The 23,712-nt window shown below is 36.1% G+C and overlaps 1 protein-coding gene across 3 annotated transcripts in view; it reads right to left on the bottom strand.

The window, feature by feature from the left end:
• Window positions 1-22,886: 22,886 nt before the first annotated feature.
• The window catches only part of Prp5 (pre-mRNA processing factor 5), a 593,106-nt gene continuing 592,280 nt past the window's right edge, over window positions 22,887-23,712 (bottom strand). For all 3 annotated transcript variants that reach the window (XM_090403381.1, XM_090403382.1, XM_090403383.1), the window contains exon 21: window positions 22,887-23,196. In XM_090403381.1, coding sequence (XP_090259507.1) covers window positions 23,149-23,196 — 48 coding nt within the window. In that variant the 3' untranslated portion in view covers window positions 22,887-23,148. The remainder of the gene's footprint in view (window positions 23,197-23,712) is intronic.

The raw sequence follows: 23,712 nt of genomic DNA, 5'->3' as shown, positions 1-23,712 counted from the left end.
CGAGAAGTAGGCCTGTACGCCCGAATACCTGTGTCGTTTTATCCACAGCTCATCCTAGGGGACATTTTCAATGGTGTTGTATCTATAAAAATTTGACAAGGCACCAATGTGCTAACGTACTCTTTAGTCTTTCCTCCAATTACAGACAACAACAACAATCTGGTGTGTAAGCGATACTGCTTACCATGTTCTTGAAAGGGATGGATAGGGTGGCGTTGGGGTCCTGGTGTGGGGAGGCTACAAATGCTAGGAACAGGGATTATGACTGGTGAAGGATATTGCAATGCAGTTCTTCAATGTCATGTACAATTGTTCTGTGGTGCTGTGGGCAAGGAATTCATTATTATTATTACTATTATTTCACAGCATCTTCATGAAGTCCGGATTCATCGTTGGACATCCAAATTAACTATTATACACCCAAATGCTATCATACCTCTCTTTGAAACCATTGACCACCAGGGACCTCACAACGAATTCTGGCAATCCATTCCAGTCACTCACCACTCGCCAAGCAAAAATCTGGTCCGCACATTCCCTGGCGTCTACACGAATATAATTTGCACCACTGATTTTACTTTACGAAAAAATAAATTAAAAAGTTTCGCATACAACTCGCACACGAAAAAAAGTTTAAACACACGTTCATGTCGGGGTGATAGTAACTCGGGCGTGTTGTTTATCAGTGGTGAAAAACACGCCCTCCCCAACAGCCAACATACTGTAGCCACTAGAAAAATAAGTAGCTTTATTGTATTACTGAATAAGTAGGCTGACCATACGTACCGTTTTGAACGGACAGTTCCGTTTTTTTTTCATATTTCCCGGCTGTCCCATCATTTTAATAAAAATGTCAATTTTGTCCCTTTTTAATAAAAAGTATAAATATATTTTAATATTGACAATCATAAATTATTCATAACCTATAATCGTACATCGATATCATGGATACCAGTAATTTGTATAACCATGGAGTCGCATTGTTCGATATTTAATATCGATATCTGAAGTGATTTATTCAGAGAAAATAATAAATACGTTGGCAAAAAAACTTGCGCGTCTCAGACACAGCGTCTGTTCTGCTGTAGCGTTAGTTTTTGTTTTGCCTGTATGCTAACCGGAGGCCTTGTTATTCAATGCCAGTGGTTTAAAATCCATATTTTTTTAAAGCTTTAAGTCTATCCTTGCGATGTCAAAGAGGTGGAACTGCAGTTTTAATGACGATCTCCAGAAAGAATTCAAATTTATTAAACTGGACAAGCTGTGTAGTGATGAAACGAAAGTGGTATGCCAACGTTGTAATGTCCATTTTCCCGTTGCTCGTGGAGGCAGAAGCAACATTAACATGCACATAGCCAGAAAGATAAGGATGCTGAAAACACGGCTTCAGTTAAAAAATCAACAACAACAACACATTAGCTCGTTTATGGCGAGACGTGATGGTGATAGTGAAAGTGATGAAATTGCAGCAAGTGAAGCTCTTAGTTGCATATCATACTGTGGGTCACGACCAAAATTTTCTCGCAAAGGACAGCTTGTCAACATTGATCAATAAAATTTAAAAACCAAAATTTTCTTCAGCACGTACGAAATCAGAAGCAACAATTACCAACATTTTATCACCATACATATTGGGCAGAGTAAAACTTTTTTTTCGTCTAACGTTTTCATGAATACAGAATATTACATAACCCCATCCCGTTTTTGCATCAAGGAAATATGGTCAGCCTATGAATAAGGTAGATATACAGTCCTTACGGAGGCAGTTGAATGTACGAATGAATATAATATACCCGAGCGAATAAGGACAACAAATCAGAGTGGGGTAGTTAATATAAGGCATCAAGGTAGGGTTGGGGTTAATGGAGGTCTTAAATTCATGTACACTAATGCTAGGAGTATTAGGAACAAGAAGGAAGAGTTTTGGGCCATGGTTGGCACTTCCAGACCACAGGTTATTGGTATTAGTGAAACATGGCTGATTGTAGATGATATAGCTAGTAGGATTGAATGTGATGGGTATAGTGTGTTCAGGAATGACAGGGAGAATAAAATGGGGGGAGGAGTATTGTTGATGATAGCTGATGAACTACAGCCAAGGAGAATAGAAGTTGAATTGCAGGATAGAGAAAAGAGCACATTTGAGGCCATTTGGTGTGAGATTGTGGCTAGCAGAACTAAATATACAATTTGGGTGCTGCTATAGACCAGGTGATGGAAAAGATGGTGGTGATAGTATGCACAAGCAAATAGAAGAAATGAGTGGAAGGAGGGTGATTATTATGGGAGATTTCAACTATGGTCGCATTGATTGGAGTGAGGAGAGGACACACGAGAGGAAGGAACTGGATTTTATGCAGTTATTAAGGGACAACTATCTGCAACAGCATGTAATGGAAAATACTAGGGGTCAGAGAGTGCTTGACCTAGTAATTACATCTGAGGATTTGGCTGTAACAAATATGACGACATTGCCACCAATTGGTGAGAGTGATCATAGGGTCTTAACTTGGGAGGTGGCTAAAGGTGTAGAATTTTCAATTAAGACAGGGTACATGTGGAATTACCGGCTGGTAAGTATGACAAGCTTAGGAGTTTGATTGGTTCAGTGCCATGGCATGTACAACTGCAAGGACTACAAGTTGATAGTGCATGGGAGGCAGTTAAGAAGTGTTTGCATGAAGCAATGGCTGACTGCATACCTAGAGTCCGAATAATAAATCAAGTAGGGGTTAAGTGGATGAATAACACCATTAAGCTTCAGCTGCAAAAAAAAAAAGAAACAACTATTGACGGCATTTAAGGAGAAAGGTGACCGGCAGGCACATGAACGGTATAAAGCACAGGCCAGAAGGGTAACGAGTGTGGTAAGAAAAGCAAAAAAGGATTACGAAAGAACATTGGCCATGCAGGCTAAAGAGAATCCTAAAATTGTCAGTACCCTTGACCATTTTGTTTAATTTGAGTCTTGGGTCTGGGTTAGTCCGGAGGGAGTGGAAAGAGGGGAAAATAGTTCCACTGCTTAAAGGTGGTTCCAAGACTGCTGTTATAAATTACCGACCGATTAGCATATCAGGAATCATTGTCAAGTTCTTAGAGAAATTAGTCAAGAAAAGAATACAGGATTGGATATATGAAAATGGAATACGGTATGGGGACCACATGGTTTTGTGAAGGGTAGATCATGCCTCAGTAACTTGCTCACGTTCTATAACACAGTGACAGCTGAACTGGATAGGGGTAATGGGTTTACAGTGATACTACTGGACCTTGCCAAGCCATTTGACAGGATACCACATGGAACCCTAATCAGTAAACTGGAGCAGATGGAGATAGACATAGGGTTGGTGAGATGGATAGGAGGGTGGTTGAAGGAGAGATCCCAGAGAGTGGTTTATGCAGGAGTGGAGTCTAAAAGACGGCTTGTGACTAGTGGAGTGCCACAGGGCTCTGTCCTTGGACCACTGCTTTCCAATTTGTTCATCAATGATATAGGAAAGGATTTGAGAGAAGTGTTCACTTGTTTGCTGATGATGCAAAGTTGGGTAGAGTAATTCTGAGTGCACAGGATGTCAAAATGTTACAGGATGATTTGGATAGTTTGGAGGACTGGGCTAGAAAAAATGGATGTCAATTTAATGTGGCAAAGTGTAAGGTTATGCACTTTGGGGTGAAAAGAATAGCAGCAGTACATCGCATTGGTGGAACCGTACTCCAGGAGATTGATGAGGCCAGGGATTTGGGAGTGCTGGTGGATAGGGAGTTGAAGTTTAGGGGGCACATTGCAAAAGTGACTAAATCAGCTCATCAAATCACTTGGCTTCTGAAAAATACTTTAACATGCAGAGACAAAAAAGTTGTTGTTCCTCTGTATTGAGCCTTGATAAGACCTCATCTGGGCTACTGTTCCCAGTTATGGGCACCAGGGTTTCTACGTGATGGGGAGGAAGTGGAGAGGATCCAGAGACGAGTGACCAAGATGATAGAGGGTCTGTGGAATGAACCTTATGAGAATAGGTTGAAGATTTGTGGGTTGCAGAGATTGGACGATAGGCGAAGGAGCGGTGATATGATTGAGACATTCAAATTACTGAAGGGTTTTTATAAGATTGATCCAGAAGATATTTTTGAAAATATGTATGGTGGTGGGAGGACTAGGGGCCATGCATGGAAGCTGGGCAAGAGCGTGGTTGACAAGGGTGTTAGAGCTAGGTTTCTTACTTGGAGAGTGGTGAATGAGTGGAATAAGCTTCCAGAGTCTATTGTGGGTGCTACGACCGTGAATGAGTTCAAGGCAGGGTATGATAGATACTGTGTGAATGTCGAATAGTTGTTTTTGACATGATGTTAGGGCCTCCCTCGATGAGTCGGTCGACTCCTTGGAGTTGCCCGGAACAATAATAATAATAAAGGTACAGAGACATTTTCAGTCTGTGTTATATATTTCTCAACAAAGAGTGCAATTAGAGAAAACTGGGATAAAAATGACATTAACTAATGAATGGTATGTAGCCTCCCACAGAAATGATGCTGTATAGACTCAAGCAAACCATATGTTGCACCAAGAAACACTGTCTAACTAAAATTACTGTCGAAGTTTTCAGTTTTATGAAATAAATGTTTATTTGATTTCATTTGAAATTTTCGATAACATTTAGGCATCAAAAAATTCAAATCACAAAGGCTACCTTCAAATAAAATTTTACTGAGAATTAAAGCATGCCTTATACATGTCCACTCGCTATCTCGGCACAGAAGCGGCACGCTTACCGTTTGTTTCATGCTCTGCTTTCACTTCTCATAGTCATTCATGACTGATAGATATCAAAAAGTGCTATAAGGGGGATGTGAGTCTGCAAGATATAAGGTAACAAGTGTTATTCAACCTATACATTAATGATATTGGGAAGGATTTGACAAACGACATACAGCTATTTGCTGATGATGCAAAGATAGGTAGGGTAATCAGGAGTGCTTCTAATATGCAGTACTTGCAGAATGATTTGAATAGGTTGGAATTATGGGCAGGGAAAATGGGTGTCAGTAAATGTAGTCATTCACTTTGGATTGATTAGATATCCAATGTCGTATTATATTTGGTAGGATTAGGCTAGAAGAAACTGATAAGGCTAGGGATCTTGGGGTGTTCATAGATAGGAAGTTGAAGTTAATGGGTCATGTGGCAAAGATTACAAATACAACTCAAAAGATAATTGCAATGCTGAAACGAACATTCACATGCAAATATAAGGATGTCATTTTGCTTCTTTACCAGGCCTTGATAAGAACTCACTTGGACTATTGTTAGCAGGTCTGGTCTCTGTTGTAATTCTGATATATTTATATTGGAGAGAGTATAAAGGAGTGTTAAAAATGATATCAGGATTGCAGAATACTGATTATGAAGACAGATTGAGAATTTGTAGACTGCATACACTAGCAAACAGGAGAAAGAGGGCTGATATGATTGAGACCTACAAATTTCTAAAAGGTTCATACAGGATTTCAATTGATGGAATCTTTCAATTTATGGAGGGTAGGGAAAGGGCATCCATGGAAGCTGAGAATGAAGGCTGCTAAAAATGGGTAGATGCTAGATTTTTCTCTTACAGGGTGGTGTGATCAGAATGGATTACCATTGGATGTTGTGAGTGCAAGTCGTGTGAATAAATTCAAGAATAAGTATGATAGTTGGGTGTGTAGTATGTAGCCTCCCTCAATGAGTCCCTGGAGGTCTCTCTTAATAATGTACCCTCAAGGGGTGTACAGGATATGATAGTACTACATGAAAATTTACATCATTACTAACTTCCTATCTACAATTGTCCTTCAAATCAATCTGTTGCCTGTCAAGATTCAAACATTATCAGATCTGATATTTCTATCTTCTAAGCCACTTTTTACCATAACAATCCACATACATCTTCTCGGTCTTTTCCTGGCAGAGAACACTTGTTTTGCTAATCTTTCCTCTCTCATTGTTTATGTGACCATACCATCTGAGATTAGCTCTGCTAACACATTCCTGGATGCTAACAATCTCAAGTTCGTTCCTAATATCTTGTTTTTAATGATAATGCATTGATGTCCTCTGTTCATGCCCCTAATCTTTCTCAGGATAATCATATCTGTGGTCTCTAATTTTTTGTCAATTTTTTTACTTCTAACCCAGCTGTCAGATCCATAAATTAAAATTGCTTTGAACACTGTCTTATATACAGCTAATTAAATCAGTGGTTCTCCATTATTAACGAGGAGTGTGCAACAGGGGACCAATATTAAAGTCAGAGGAATTAGTTAGAAGCAGGGTCACGATAATTTTGAAGCAACAGATGGGTGGTTGTCACAATAGAAATGTAGGCGTGATGATAAATTCAAGATATATAAATTAAATGTTTAATTTAAAAAATCAGCTAATGCCTTTTATTCCTTTGTAGGGAATAGCTGAGTTCGTTTTAGACTTGTCTAACTTTTGGAGTCAGAGTGGGCATTCTCCACTGGCAGCCAATGCGAGATAGCTTGCCCAAGGCTATCACTAATTTAAATGGCATTATTACACCTGATATCTTAAGAATGTAGAATTCTCAGCTATCATGGTGTAACATGAAGAATAAATAAAATAAATTAAAATCCTGCATAAAAGATAATAGTTGAATTAATTAAAAGAAAAAGAAAGATTCTTGCATCCAATAAAATATATAAAAAAATAAAGGTGTCTGTTAAACTAACTAACAAAAGAAAGAATATATTAATATTGTGATATGATTTAAAAGAGAAATTTTAACTAAATAAGACAGAAAAGGATTAGTCATAAGAGATGGTATGTGAGAGGCTAGAGATTAAAATATTAAGCGAACTCATAGAAAAAGTTTGGAAAGGGGATTAAGTTAGAGGCTAGTGGAAGAAAAACAACAGACAATCGCTTAGGGTCAATTCCCGGATTGAGACTTCGTTACAGCTCGCCGATCAATGATGTTTGGCAGAAAAACACCATCCTAATTGGTCGGTGAAGTAAAAACAAAACTCCTTCAGCACAAGAACACCAGAGGCCCAGACATCAAAACCGGAGACTCAGCGACCACAGTCGGAGACCTCCAATAATAGAGACACCCGAAAGCAAACAAGAAGCTATGCTGATGTGACCCGTACAACTAGACCAAATCCAGAACTAAATCAACCTACAGCACCTAAAAACCTAACAGCTGTTATTACGGCCTCAATAGCAAACATGCTACAAAATTTCAGCCTATCAAACCCTACTTAAACCTCCACTAAAAGATTTCTTCGTGAAACACAGGTCATCCTCACAGCTCTCATAAATGAATAGTGACAAACTTATTCCAGCATCTCTTCAGATAGTTGTGTGGAACGCAAATGGCCTAAAAAACAAAATTCTGGAACTCCGACACTTCACATCTAGGTATCAACCAGATGTTATTTTAATCAGTGAAACTCATTTAAAACCCTCAGACAATCCTACAATAAGGGGCTATCACCTATACAGAAATGACAGACTACTCTACAGAGGCGGCGGCACTGCCATTTTTATAAAAAACTACATTAAGCACCACTCTGTGAGCATTCCTTCAACCACTAACCTTGAGATCACAGGAGTGGAAGTAGTCACCAGCTCCACTGGCAAACTGAAAATCTACTCAGCTTACAACCCTCCCCAAAAATCACTACTTCACTCTGATCTAAATGCCATCTTATGCACCAGAGAGCCCACCCTTATTGCCGGGGATCTGAATTCCAAGCATCCTGCGTGGAATTGTACAACTACTAACAAGAATGGTTGCATCCTTTACAATTACTTAGGATCAAGCAATGCTGTTGTGGCAGGCCCCACCGAACCAACTCATCTCAGTACGTTTGGCACTGCTGACATCCTGGATATAGCTATCCTTCAGGATATTAAACTTCAATTCAGCATCATATCTATGGATGAACTATCATCCGATCACAATTCAATTCTACTACAGCAGGGAAATCAAGAATGCCTATGTCCTCCTTCTCACTCCTACGTTGCATGGGAAAGACTGTCAGCAGCACTGAAGGATTATATTGGACCTGTTCCTCACATATGCACAAAAGAAGAAGTAGAAACTGCAGTTACAAATCTCACACAACAAATTAATTCTGCTATAAAGGTAGCTTCCTCCTACAAATCTGCCCGCAAGCCTGATCGTTTGCCTGAAGACATCATGAACTTGATCAGAGACAAAACAGAGCTAGGAAAAGATACCGTAACACGTGTGCACCACAAGATAAAATAAATCTAAACAGATTAAATGGGGCAGTAAGAGATGCACTCAGAGCCCATAGAGACCAAGTATGGGATGAAAAGTTATCCTCCATTTCTCATACTGATCACTCCATCTGGAGACTACTGAAAAATATCAATAACAAAGACAGATCCCTTCCCCCAATATTCTCTGACCAGGGCCTTGCTCACACAGATGTAGACAAAGCAGAAGTTATAGCACACAACTTAGAGGAGCAATGCTGGCCTTCGTATGGAAACTTTGACCACATATATAAGATTCACAGCAAGGTCAGACACTCACTCAAACTTCCTATCTCCAGCACTGACCATATTGCACCAACATCACCTGCTGAGTTATATGACATTATTAAAAAATTAAAGAACAAAAAAAAAGCTCCTGGGCCAGACGGCATTACTAATAGGGTGATTAAACTTCTGCCCCGAAAAGCAGTACTGCACCTGACCAGTATAATAAATGCAATTTTAAGATTTCACTATTTTCCTTCCACCTGGAAACTGGCTGACGTAATTCCTATACATAAGCCAGGCAAAGACCCACACCTACCGCAAAATTATCGTCCAGTCAGTCTTATCTCAAATCTGGGTAAGGTTGCAGAGAAGGTCATCCTCTAACGACTCCAAACCTCAGTAAATGACCTAAACATCCTCCCTAAAGAACAGTTTGGTTTCAGGCAACACCATAGTACTACCCAGCAAATCCATAGAATTGTGGAATACATCACCACCAGCTACAACTGGCACCAGTGCACAGGTGCTGTTTTCCTAGACTTATCCAAAGCATTTGACAAAATCTGGCATTTTGGACTCCTGCACAAACTTATCTCAGCCGGTACCTCACTAAAAATGGTTCACTTAATCCATTCATATCTTCAGAAGAGACCAATGCAAGTAAAAGTCAACGGTTCTACATCCTCCCAGCGCCACATCTTTGCTGGAGTGCCGCAGGGATCTCTACTGGCTCCATTGCTATTCTCTATATACATGTCAGACATCCCGCACAATCCGATGACTTCCATTTTGGCCCTGTATGCAGACCATACGGCAATACTAACCAGATCTGTCAGACCCCATTTCGTTACCAGAAAGCTTCAAGAAAACCTTCTAAAGCTGGAGAGTTGGTTCTCCAAGTGGAGATTGGAAGTCAACCCCCAGAAAAGCTCAGCCATTCTTTTCTCAAAAAGGACAATGTCTCCTGCAGGAGATGTCTTACTCTTCAATACTACAATTCCCTGGCAGACAGAAACAAATTACCTGGGTGTAATTCTCGACAAAAAGTTATCTTTCAACGAACACATTAAATCTGCGTGCACAAAGGCATCTAAAGCCATAGCTCAGATCTATCCGCTAATTAATAGAAATAGCAAGCTCAGCAACAGAATCAAATTGCAACTATACCAGATGACGATTCGTCCTATAATCACCTATGCCTCTCCGGCCTGGAGCCACACCTCTAATGCTAACATTATCAAAATACAGCGAGTGCAGAATAAGTGCTTGAGAATGATTCTGAACGCCCCGTGGTATGTTAGAAACAATCAACTCCACAGAGACACAAATATTCTCTATATTTTCTTTTTTACAACCCTTAGCAACCAAGTTTTTCCTAAAGACGTCCACACATCCCAACGATTTGGTTCAGCAAGCTGCAGCATACGATCCAACGGACATATTCAAATATAGAAGACCAAAAGCTATATTAGCCTCCTTTAGTGATGCATAATCTCCATGCCCATTCAGGGCGAGCAATCTGCTCATAAATTTTACCTTCACTGTAACCACAACAGATAGCGGGGAATATGAAAAGCATCTTGCTTCACTCCTAAAGACATAAATGTCAATTGTCAAGGGGCTTTTTGGTTTTTGTTTTGGTTCTGTTCCCGAGGAGTTCTGTACGAGCTCGGTGGCATAGGTTTCATGCGGTTTTCCTGAGTGGAGATTGGGGTTATATCTCCGTCGTCACAACTTGGAAACAAAATTGAGCGGGATTTCGATTCCGTATTTCCTATGTAAGAAGCGAAGAATGACATAGAGTCAAAGAAAAGGAAACATATTCTTTATGTTTCAACTTCAGTGACAACCACGAGAAAGGGAAAGCTATAAAGATATCGATATCCACGTCGCGAGTCGCACAGCCGTCATATAGATGATTCAAAGTGTGTCCTGAATTACGAAAGTTTAAGATCGTGTAAGCATAGTTCAACTCCAAAAGGAACGTAGGAGTAGCAGATTATCGGAGAGGTTATACCAAGCTAGTTCAATCAGAAGGTAAACGCCCATATGAAAAACTCAAGAAAGAAAGGTACTGTAAAATATATCTAATGTTAACTAAAATTTGTCTGTAATAAGTATCATTATTCTAATACGGAACTGTTGAAGTGACCAAGGAAAATTTATACTAGGACTTTAGTATCTGACAGAATATATTAAAAGTAAGCTGGCTAGTGTTAATGTTATGTGAATAATTAAGTGTCCTGAGAATTTTGCATGTCTATTGTAATGTATAGGAAAGTTAAAATGTCATAGTTGTGTTAGTGCAGAAAAGGTTTAGTTAATCTACTTAAGTTTGAATAGTTAAATAGTGTGAATTAATCTTACTTGTCCATGTCAAGTGAATTTATGTGTTGAATTGTTATGGCGGCATGATCATAATACTCATTATAGGATCATAGCCTAATTACTTGTAATAAGCTAATGTTAGTTTGTAAGTATTTAGTTTAGCATTAAATTGAGTAATCACAAAAATTGAATTGTACCATGTTAAGGAACTTAATAAACCTTTGTTCAATGATAAGAGTTGTCTGAAATTGCTGTCCAATGCACCACTTGAAAAATACGAACCTAATCACGCGGGAAATTAATGTGTTAAGAAACGAGATAAAGTGTCACGACTGCAACATTGTTTCACTTTCAGACATATTTGAGTTCTTTCTCCTTGTTTTTGTATATATCTTAAACTAAATATCCGAGAGCCTGTGTAGCTCAGTGGATGCGGCGTTTGCACACCACGGAGCTTAGCCGCACGAAGGAAGACTTGGTTTCGAGTCTAGTCGGCGACTAGAGGAAATTTTACTAATCCTTTTTTCGACCGGTTCCTGAGTTAGTCGATCTCTGGCACGGGCAAGCAGGTTTTTCCTCCCGGAAACTCGGGTTTTTCGTCCTGTAAACTCAAGAAAATCGATCGTAGAACCCACATTATTTCAGACATTAAATATATTGTGTTAGGGACCACGAGATGGCGGCACATTTGAGCCGTCTCTCTTCACTGTGTACCGCTTGGGCCATCTATCTCTGATTGGTACCAGTGGAGATTGAACTGCCCATTCAGTCTCCAAAAGTTAGATAGGGCTAAATGGCCTCGCCTACTCCCCGTATACGGGAATAAAAAGGCGTTAGCTGAGAACTAAATATCCCCAAAGGCGCAGTATAAATACAAATATTAGGGGTACTAAGGGGAGAAATAATTTAAGTATTAGTAAAATTTTTGGTGATATCTCGTGCGTAGATAATAGTTGAACATAGATAAAGGGGAAATAACTAGATAGAATATAAATCATAAATTGGGACACAACAGCACGCAGTGAAGAGTCAGCTCAACAAGTACCACCTTCTCGTGGTCCCTACCACAATATTTTTAATGCCTGAAAATAGTGTGGATTTCGAAGGTCGATTTTTTTGAGTTTATGGAACGAGATATCCGAGTTTCCAGGAGAAAACCCCACTTGCTATTGCCAAAGATCAACTAATGCGGGAACCGGTTGAAATAAAAGGAATTAGAAAATTATATAAGAAAAGTGGATATTAAATAGAGCATTATTTCAAAGTCGAATGAAGAAACTATGGAAGTTTTGTAAAAAAGTTGACTAGAGCTTATGGGAATACACTCACCAGCATTCATGTTGCCCAAGCGTTTATATATTCGCCTTTTATTGGTATATTTTGATAAGATTTTACTGCCCTGACAGCTGTTTCGAACTCATTGGTTCTCATCAGAGACTAGGCAGAAACCTTAAGACAGCAAAAACTTTCGTTTTGAAAACTTTGAAATTGCAGAGAGGTGTATTTTTCTTAAGCGAACTTAAGTATTTACTAAAATAATACTTTTTACAAATTTGAACAATAGCATGGCATTGAACATCTTAAAAGTTGCACTAAATGGGAACATACTGCTGCACAATTTTAAAGTATCTGGTCATAACCCTCTCTCCAATATTGCTGCCAAACTCAGGACTAAAAATAACATACTGCATAGACTTGCGAGAACAACCTGCAGGACCTGTGTTCCCACATAAAGGACATATGCTCCGGGCTTCATTTACTCAACTGCTGAACAGTGCACAGGTTAAATTAATTGATACCATCCTAAATGTGTTTATCTTCTTTTCCAGAACAATAAAGACTACTACATCATATTGACTACCAGTTCGGAGCCACATACAATCGCCGCCAAGACAACTTGATTCGCGAATATAACAAAATTTTCCGAAATCCACTGCTTCCTATACTCAGACAGCTTTACATCAGAGGTTTAAATCAAGACACCAGCTTATTATAACGATTCAACTTGTCACTGAGGGCTATGATGTAACAGTAGCATGGCAGACAGAATGGGCTGCCCAAATAATCTGGCACTGTCTTTAATCCAAACAGCCGTCCACCAGGGTTCGACCTACTCGAAAAATATGGACCTCCCTAAATAGGGTTTGCACCAACCATGGAAGGTGTGGAGCTGACTGGTGAGGATAACCAAACTATACAACATATCACGTTTGATTGTCCTCACAAAGCCTATGGGACCTGTAACTGACTTTATAACAGTTTCTATAGATGCTGTTGATTGGCTGAACTAAGGTATTCTATTCTAATTTGATGATTATTTGTATATTTTTATATGTATATATAACTAGTGTCACTACACACTATTGTATTCTTTTATACATTTTGTCTTGTACATCCTTTTTTTGTGTGTGGTGGCATATGCATATATTCTACTTAAACGCTAAATAAATAACTAAAATAAAATAAAGAGCCAAAAGGCTTCAGTTCAGCAATGTAAAATTATATAAGTAGATATTAAATCCAGCATTATTTCAAAGAGGAATGTAGAAACTATGAAAGTTTCGTGAAAAAGTTGATCATTTACTGAGCCACCCGACCTCTGGTATGGGCAAGCAAGATTTCTCCTGGAAACTCTGGTTTTTCGTCTTGTAAACTCAAGAAAAACGACCAGAGAACCCACATTATTTCAGATAGTAACATATCCTGTTAGGGTTAGGTACCAAGAGATGGCAGCACTTGTCTGCCAGTCTCATCGGGTGCCACCCATAATTAGTGACAGACATGGGCTAACCATCCCCGATTGGCTACCGGTGGAGATTGAACTGCCCACTCGGTCTTTAAATGCTTACTTCCTATAAGGGAATAAATAGGCGTTAGCTTATTATTTGAGTATCTAAATGAATTTATTGCTCAGTGAAATGTTAGTTGTCCTTTCAAATATTAGCATGAAACTTGGCATAACTGGGCCAAAATGTTCTATTTCTAATGTGTCTCAATTAACCAGTCTACTGTATTTACAACCTGGATGGAAGTTAAATGAGAATGAACTTGATAATCTTGTTGCAACTGCCTCAGCCCTCTCATGGGTGACTTTAGTGCCAACGCAAATGGATATTGTATCACTGATATCAGTTCTGCTTAAAATTCTGGATTAGATATGAAGGGAGTGAAATTTTTATAAACAAGATGAAGTATGGTCAGTTAGGGTTGCTTAGAGAATTATTTAGCTGTTGCTAGTGTAAGGTAGGGGAGTCAGTAGCATCAGCTAATATTTAGATGGAGAGGGAACTAAAAGGTTTGATTTTTTTTTAGTTAATTCAGGTCATAAGATAAAAATTTTAATTAGTCTTTTTAATGTTTTCTTATGAGAATTAGTGGAGGTCATAATCTGAAATTTGCATGTAGTATGTTCTTTGAACAACACATTGCTTTTACTATTGTATTCACTGGTATTGAGGACAACAGCAAAATTACTGTTATTGGCAATATCTATAGGCAAGGTTGCAGATGTTACATTTTATTATATATAGCATTAGATCTAATGTTGGAACTTTTGTAAACCTCATCAACTTCTTACATTAGATCTTATACTATATTTAGAATGCTGCCAAAACCTGCCTCTTGCAGAAGCTGACACTGATGGCTGTTCTGTCAACTTTTTTTTTTTTTTTTTTTTTTTTTTAAAGAAAGGTTGAATAAGCAACCCAGAATTAGAAATACAAAGACTGTCATCTTTCTTGAAGTGTGTTTTCCATGTTTTTTGGAAATAAGCAGCAGATTTATAAAACCCAATAAATAATAGTTATGTGAAATTCTCCATGATTTAGGAAATGGTAATTCTTAGACCTCCTGACCAACAGCCAGAGTTGCTCACAGGCACTTTTTTTTTTTTTTAAAAGGAAATTAGGATTACAGTTTAATAGTTTCTAATTACTTTTTTGTGTTGTGTGTGTTATTACAATTCTCATATTGAATCCCTGATGATTTCACTGCGACAGAAAATACTGGAACCCTTAAATTGGTGTTTAATGCTTTTATTGTGCTGTTGCCATTCCATTAAATCAGGGGTCGGGAACCTTTTTGAACCAAAGAACCATTCCACCAAAAAAATTAATTAAAACAAAATTTTGGGAGCCGCAACTTCAATTCGATTTTTCCCGGTGACTCAAAGTTGCAGTTAATTCAAACTTAGGTAAATTTGTTTTTAATTCAGTACTTTCAGATATACCACTTTTATGTTTGCATATAAATTTTTTATATGTTCAATAAATAAAACAACATTAAGTTTGATTAAGTTTTTAATCACAAAACATGTTTAAGTAAGTATAATATTGCAAAAAAGTCAGAATTTGTATTTATACAATATTATGTATTTTAATCTCTCGGAAGACCCTGTAACCTCTAGAGAGCCCACCAGATATGGCGGGGTGGTCTGAATATGTTGAATAAGGACTCATGGACCAACAGGGGCTATCATCTTGATAGCAAGGGAAGTGACTTTCCCATGGTCCCCTAGCTGGGTCTATTCTCTCTCTTCCCTCTTCTTTGAGGTAGGCACCCCCTTGCTCTTCAACTTTTCCTATATGGCATTCCTCGCCCAACTCTTGTAACTCACGACCCTAATGCTATTAGAGTAATCAAGGGCTATGGGTCATTCTGTTTTTATCTCTACTCTATCTCTCTGTCTTCTCTTTAAAAATCTCTCCTACCACTTAAGGCAAGCTTGAAGGCCTCAAGATGGTAGCCCATCACCAAGCTAGACTGCAGATGGCCAGTAACCCTCTCAGTCAAAATTTTAATCCACTAAAAAGACTCATGAAGATAGTAAACGGGCAGACTTTTTTGGTAACGAACCGGCTTGGAATAAGGATTCGAGAAGAAAATTACCGAAAACAAAAAAAGCAGAAATACACCTATTGGAATATAGCCACCTGGAATGTGAGAAGTATCCACCACAAAATCATAGAACTGGACCAAGCACTAGAAGAAAGAAATGTAAAAATAACAGTAATTACAGAATCTAAAAAAAAGCAGAGAGGAACAGATGAAACTGAAAATTATATCTATATATACATTGGGTAAAAGCAGAATAGAGAGCCAAATCTGGTGTAATGATCTTTCTACATAAATCTCTTAGAAACAATATAATCCATTACAACTTTTGGAGTGATAGAATAGAAATGAGAATTAAAATAGACAGAGGCTATATGACAGTAATTGGAACTTATGCACCTGAAGAAAGAAAGGAGGAGGACTCAGAAAACTTCTACATCCAACTGCAGAACATATTAAATAAAACATCCTAAGGATCACATTTTGGTAATAGGAGATCTCAATGCAAGAATTGGCAATAAACCATATAAACCAAACATAGGATCTATCGGAGAACTTAACTGTAATAGAAATGGAAATAGATTACGAGATTTTACTATAAGCAATAACCTTAAAATAATGAACACCTTCTTCAAACATAAAGACATCCACAGATACACCTGGGAAGCAAGAGCCACAAGAAGCATTATTGATTACATAATCAGCAATATCAAAATGTCAGAAATGATAACAGATACAAGAGTATGCAGAGGATCTGAAATAGAATCAGATCATTACCTTTTAATTGGAAAAGTAAAATGGGAACCAAGATGGAAAACAACAAAAAAGCATAAGGAAAATAGAAATTTTGAATCTTTCAAAGTTAGACTTTTGGATGACAGTAGTATTAAAGACTTGTACCAAAAAAGAATAAAGAACTGGATGACAAGTATAAAACAAAATCAGAAGAAGAATGGTCAAACCTAAAAACCATAATGACAAAAGCTGCAAAAGAAAGTTTAGGAACAAAGAAAAAGTGGAAAAGAAAAAGCAGCCTTAGTGATTGGGATGATGAAATTAAATGCATTATTGAAGAAAAGAAAAAAGCGTATAAAAACTGGCTCAACCTAAAAACAATAGAATCAAAAATCGAATACAGCAGAAAACAAGCAATAGCAAAAGCAGCATGCAGGAGAATAAACAGAAGGAACAATTTTGTAACAAAATTAGAGAGAGACTGTACGCTCAAAAGACCTAATGCATATAAAATCCTCAAAGATCTAAGCAATGAAACTAGAGAAAAAGCAGATATTAATACCATTAAAAAAAGAAACATGGCAAAATTACTACCAAGATCTATGGTAAGATGAAAACATTCAAAACAGAAAACTACCCTTTGTAAACATCTCTGATAACTTGGAAAACATGACTCTAGAAGAATTAACCCAAAGCAAAACAGGAAAGGCTCCAGGAGAAAACAATATAAACTTGGAACTTATCAAATATGCAGGACTTGAATTCTCACTCAGGTTACTTAACTTTTATAATATGATCTGGAAAGAAAATGCCCACAAGATTGGACCAAAGCAATAGTTATTCCCATCTACCAAAAAGGACACAAATCTGATTGTAACAATTATTGTGGAATCAGCTTACTTAGTACCTGTTATAAAGTATATGCAAAAATCTTAGCATATAAGCTTAAACGTATAGTAGACCCAAAATTAATAGATGAACAAAATGGATTTAGAAAAGGCAAGTCTTGCATAGACTCTGCATTTACGTTAAAATTATTAATTGAAAAACACAGAGAAATGAACATAGAAACACACATAGCTTTTATAGATTACACCAAAGCATTTGATAAAATTATCAGAGAAAAATTATGGGAAATCCTAGAAGAATATGAAATACCAAACCAACTCTTTTGAGCCTTATATAATATATATCAAGATAATAAAATATCTGTGAAGTACAATAATTCAACATCAAGCTGGAAACCAATAAATCAAGGAGTACGTCAGGGTTGCCCTCTCTCTCACCAATTTTATTTAATATACATAGATAAAATCATAAAAGAATGGAAGATAACTACTGAAGGAGGATTCAAGATAAACCGTAACACCAGATTAGCTACTCTTCTTTTTGCTGATGACCAAATAATCCTTGGAAATAATGAAGATGAACTACAAAAATCATTATGGAGTCTAAATAATCTGATAAAAACATATGGTATGGAAATATCAACCAACAAAACAAAAGCCATGGCCTTCAAAGGTGCTAATCCAATAAGAAGCAAAATAGTAATAAACAACAAAATAATAGAGCAAGTAAATACATTCAAATGTTTAGGTTGCACAATGTCATATGAAAATGAAGCTGATATAGAACCAAAGATATCAAACTTTTTAAAAATAACAGGCATTATAAATAAAATTTTTAAACCCAATTATGTACAAAAACACACACACACACGAATAAGAATCTACAATACAGTAGCTAAACCAACCTTACTTTATGGCAGCGAGATATGGACAATAAAAAAAGTAGATGAAAGAAGAATTGAATCATCCGAAATGAAATTTCTGTGGAAAACTGAAGGAGTCACAATAATGGACAAAATGAAAAGCAGCGAAATCAGAAAAAAACTTGGAATTACAACCTCCCTAAATGAAACAGTTATCTGCTATAGAGAAAAATGGAAAGAACACATGCTAAGAATGAATGGAAGCAGAATACCAAGCAAATTATAAATTACCACTCAAAAGGTACTCGATGCAGAGGAAGACCCTTAAAAAGATGGAATTGAGTCCGGAACAGGCCACTTGGCCTATAAGCCAAAGGAAGAAGATGTATTTTAATAGATATTTGAATGTTTTAATTTAAAATTCACTGAGACTTTTGATTTTGCATCTTCTGAGCCAATTTACTTAAATGTGGATTATATGTCGTGCACTTTAATAGCAATTCGGCTTTCAAACTTTCTTCAGTCAATGTGATCCTATATTTATTTTTAATTTAATTCATTGAAGAGAAAAATTGTTCGCAATTGTATGTTGAACCGAAAAGAGTCAAAATCCCAAAAGCAAGTCGCCTGGTATTTGAATAATTATGGTTGGGAAAGAATACCAACATTTAAATATAATTTCCTGTGGTGTTTCTTCCATAGTTTCCTCATTTTCTTCAATTTGTGCTACCATTTCCTGTAGTTTTTGTACTCAGATGCTTTTATTCTGAATTTCCAGAAGCTCCATTTGTAGTTCTGAAACTTCAGTATCTAATTTAATTTTAAATTGAAATTTAACGGATGTAATATAAATTTCATCTTCTCCTGATGTTTTTTAAAATCCTGAAATCTGCTTGCAAACGAATCTAAAATTACAGTAATCATTTCAGCGAATATTTTGCAATCAACTTTTTCCTGATTTAAATTCAATCTATAATTTTTTAGATTTTCAAAATATATAAATTTTTCTTCAGTAACATCTTCGAAAAACACTCTTAGTTTCTGTTCAAAGGTAAGGACTTCCTCTAGTAATTGTAAGGCTGTGTTTCCCTTCCCTTGCAACTTCAAATATAGCTTATTCAAATGTTCTGTCATATCAAGCAAAAAAGCAAAAATTTTGTATCCATTCAGGATTACTGAGAAGTTCCACATGATTTACATTATAATTTTTAGTGGTTAAGAAAACTATTACTTCTTTTAAGCACTGAAAAAAAGTTTTAACACGTTTCCTCTTCATAACCATCGTACAGATGTGTCACTAAATCTTTATGTTGACTACCTAGTTCCTCTAAAAATGTGTCAAAAAAGTCTGTGATTCAACGCCTGAAATCAATCATTAGCACAACATCCATCACTCTTTTTAATCCCAAAGAATTTGCAACTAAAGCTTCTTGATGCAAAATGCAATGAAATGAAATAACTCTATGTGGAATATGAGTGGAGAATAATTTAACAAATCCCCTATTTTTCGCAATCATAGAAGGCACGCCCATCGGTCACAATGCATACTATATTATTAATATTTAATTTTTATTCTGTAAACTCGTTAGAAGGTTTTCTGAAATATCTTGACCTGTAGTGTGTCCTTTAAGTGTTAGCAGATCAAGAAGCTCTTCTCGAATACCGGAAGATGTGATATATTTAACCATCACACAGCAATGTGCCATATCGGAAATATCATTTGATTCATTAACCGCAATAGATATAAAATCGGCAGAATTAATATACATAATTTGCATATTTGAAGCTTCTGCAGAAATTGTTACACTCCATTCCTTGACAATTCTAGGCAAAAGAGGTAAATCTTTAATTCTTTTACGTATCTCGTCATTTTTCATATCCTTAAATAGAATTTCAGACATTACATGCAATTTTTTAGCAATTCACCATCGATAAAAGGTTTTCCCGTTTTTGCTATTTCAAGGGATAACAAAAAACTTGCTTCAGTAGTATTCGACGAAGATTTCGTCAAAGCTGACAAATTTCTTTGCTGAAGCCATGTTTTCTTTTGTAAGTCTTCAATAGCTTTTTTTCTATTATCATCCTCAGGATATTTTTTACTGAAGTCTAAATGTTTTCCTCGAAAATGTCGTTCGACATTACTTGATTTGTTATTTTGAAGTCATAGATGGCAAATTAAACATTGTGGATTTCCATTTACTTCTATAAATGAAAATTTCTCTATCCACATTTTATTGAATCCTCTGTTTTATTCGATTATTTTTCTTTTTCTTGAACTCATATTAGGAGGGTTATTATCACAAATTTACCTGCAGGTAAAAACACAAATTCAACATAATAAGATAATAAAAATTAATTTGTGCATAATACCTGACACTAAATTAAACACCAGTTTAGTACCGCAATAAATAAGTTAACAGAATATTTATTTTGACAGTTAAAATCTGTATGTATCAAACCGTGGTGCTTGACAGGGCAGCTGATCAATTAGTTCAAATTTTCGCCATGGTGCTAGTTACCTTAGGCAGGGTTAACATTTAGAGGTATTTCAAATGTAATGTAGTTGTCAGCTGTTCATGTCATAAAATTTCATGCATATATCTAGCGCCACGAACAGGCTGTATCAAAAAATAATATTTAGTTGTTTGTATTAATTATGTATCTTTTAATTCAATATAAAAGAGCCGCCGGTTCCCGACCCCTGCATTAAATCTTAACATGATGCTCCATCCTGCACATAATTCTAAATGCATGAAGATTATCATCCCTACAATACAAGGATGTACTTTACAGCTGTTATTATTCCTTGATCATTGAACTGTGTATCTTCTCATCTAACACGTCAAAAAACCTTGGAATTTGGAAAGGTAGCCAAAGTAAATGACATTCGACCAGAAATGCTTAAGAATGGAGGTATAAAAGTTTTACAGTGGTTACACTGCATAATCCAGGAGGTCAAATTCCCGATGATTAGAGTAGAACTTTCATAATAACCATCAATAAAAAAAAGGGAATAAAGCTGAATGTGAGAATTACAGAGGATTTTCTCTACTAAGTGTTCCACATAAGATTTATGCAAGAATACTTGAAAAGAGACTGAGCAAAATTGTGAGAGTAACTGGCTCCCACTGACAAGACCTCAATAAAGGTCGAAACCGGTCTGGGAAGTGGCCCTTCCCTTAATGCATAGCATTATATAGATGTCCGCAAGGAGACGTGCTTTGCATTATGGGAAATACTAAGACAAGTAGTGATGGGAGCTTGGTCCACCTTTACCACGAGTTGCCTCAGTCCTGAAGATACTTCAGGCACAAACTTTGTTTGCTCAAACTTGGATAAAGGATTAAACTAAATTTAATATAGTCTAACCAAGTGGGAAAAAACTTCCAACTAGGACTATAATGTACTTGATGAGTATAATGCATTTTGGGAGAGGTGAAACAAAAGACACTCTACTTCAGTTAATAACAAACCACTGCTTATAATGTAGCAAAGGTAGATCTTGTGGATCAGAGTTTTAGTAAGGGTTTAGAAGCTATTTCATCAAAAAACTATAATAATTATTCAATTATCCAATAGTGCTGAAAACTCAAGTATCCTTATTAGATAACAGAGTATAGTTCCTGAATGTATAAGAAAAAGTGCCCTTTTAAGAGTCAGATCATATAAAACTATTCAAGGATTGGTTGTTTAAAGATCAGATAATTGAGATATCAACACTGTTCATATTTCACTGTAATGGATAATTATATTGATTTAATTAGTGATGAACTAAATCAGGAGAAAAGTTTTCTGAACTGAAATCTGACATCTTTAATAAAAAAAATATACACTAGCAGAGATGCCTATACTTAAGAATTACTCTGCATATCAGAGTAATCAAAACTGGTTTGTATATAAGTACTCCTTGGACTTAGCAATCTGTATGAGGGATGCTCTTCACATACTGAAAAATATATTGTCTAAAAATAAATCCGAATTAAATAATACGATGATAAAATGGTCTATACTTGCCTAAATATAGCCTTTAAGCTATAATAATATAAAAGAAAATTTATATTATTATAAATATATCTAAATACATCGGAGTTATATCTAAATCTAAGTTATATATATATATATATATAAAATTTATATTTGTTATATATAAAAGAAAAATATAGCCTTTAGGCTATTTTTTTCTTTTATATAAATCCCACACGAGAGGTCATATAACCTATACAACAAGGGCTCATTTAATATGATGACAAGTGATTAGGGAAAAAAGAAGGAAGAACTATTTATGTGTTTCTTGAAGAGTTTTTTTTTTTTTTTTGGGGGGGGGGGTAGAAAGAGGTGTAATTCTTGGAGGAGAAATGTCATGAGGTGACCATTATTGTAACCTCTTGCATATGGAAATCATTAAAAAAAACTGAATAAAAAATAAAATGAAATTTAGGATGGCAACAGCAACTATGAAGCACTGAATCCCTACTGTGAACAGAAGTATATCTAATGCTATGAAAATGTGTGATAGATTTGGGAGGGAAAAACTGGGCAACCAGAGGGAAACTAATTCCAAAAAAATACCAACTAACTCAGTGATAGAGGGAATTAAAGCAAAAGGTGAGAAATTTGATTTGAAGATGTACTCCGTATGAGTGTTTGCCAGCAGTTGTCCAGTTCAGTGAAGCAGTGCCCAGATATTGAATCATTTACTCTGTCATTTTTATTGGTAAAATATATTTTCGAAAACTGTATTGAATTGACTATAGAGAAGAGAGATTTAAACACAGTAATATTTTCATTATTACCTTAAATATTTCTACACCTGTTTTTCATTTACTTCTGTACACTTTCAAAATTTTAATTCACAAAGTCCTATGTGGCATTAAAAAATAATCAAATTAAAAAATCTGTTGTCTTTTTTCACTGCTGAGCCATTATCACCATAATTTTCCAGCTGAGATCAATTATACACAAAAATATCACCATTCACATCATACACATTTACAAAGAAGGTCCTTTCTCGAAGAAGGGTCTCAGTCTATACAACCTTATAGCGACCTCTGTTAATAGGCTGGTATGAATGTTGCTATAAATAGACAAGTAAAAAAAAACATAAGTGTTTTTATTTCATGAAAAAGTCAAATTAGCTATGCTGATTTTATGCACAATTTTCAAAGCTATTTTAAAAATGACTTCACAGTATTTCCTGGATGAACATCATTGCAATAAAATATTATACAGGACAAGTGAACAAAACTATGATATATACTACATGTCCTAATATCATATATAATAATAAAAAAAAAAAAAAGGTAAAACATAAGCCAATCATGTAATACAGAGCTTCAAAGGTACGCTATAAAAATAAAATCTAAAACTGCATGTTCGGTATTTATTACCTTATTTAATCACAATGTCAAATATTTCAAATATGTGGCATTAAAAATAATCAAATTAAAAAATCTATTCAGTCTTTTTCACTTCTGAGCCATTATCACCATAATTTTCCAGCTGAGATCAATTATACACAAAAATATCACCATTCATCATACACATTTACAAAGAAGGTCCTTTCTCGAAGAAGGGTCTCAGTCTATACAAC

Source organism: Typopeltis vanoorti, chromosome 14 (genome assembly GCF_054136105.1).
Source record: "Typopeltis vanoorti isolate ZY-2024b chromosome 14, IOZ_Tvanoo_1.0, whole genome shotgun sequence".
Classification (NCBI taxonomy): Eukaryota; Metazoa; Arthropoda; class Arachnida; order Uropygi; family Thelyphonidae; genus Typopeltis; species Typopeltis vanoorti.
Note: the sequence above shows the minus strand (reverse complement) of the source record. Positions and strands in the feature narration are given on the sequence as shown.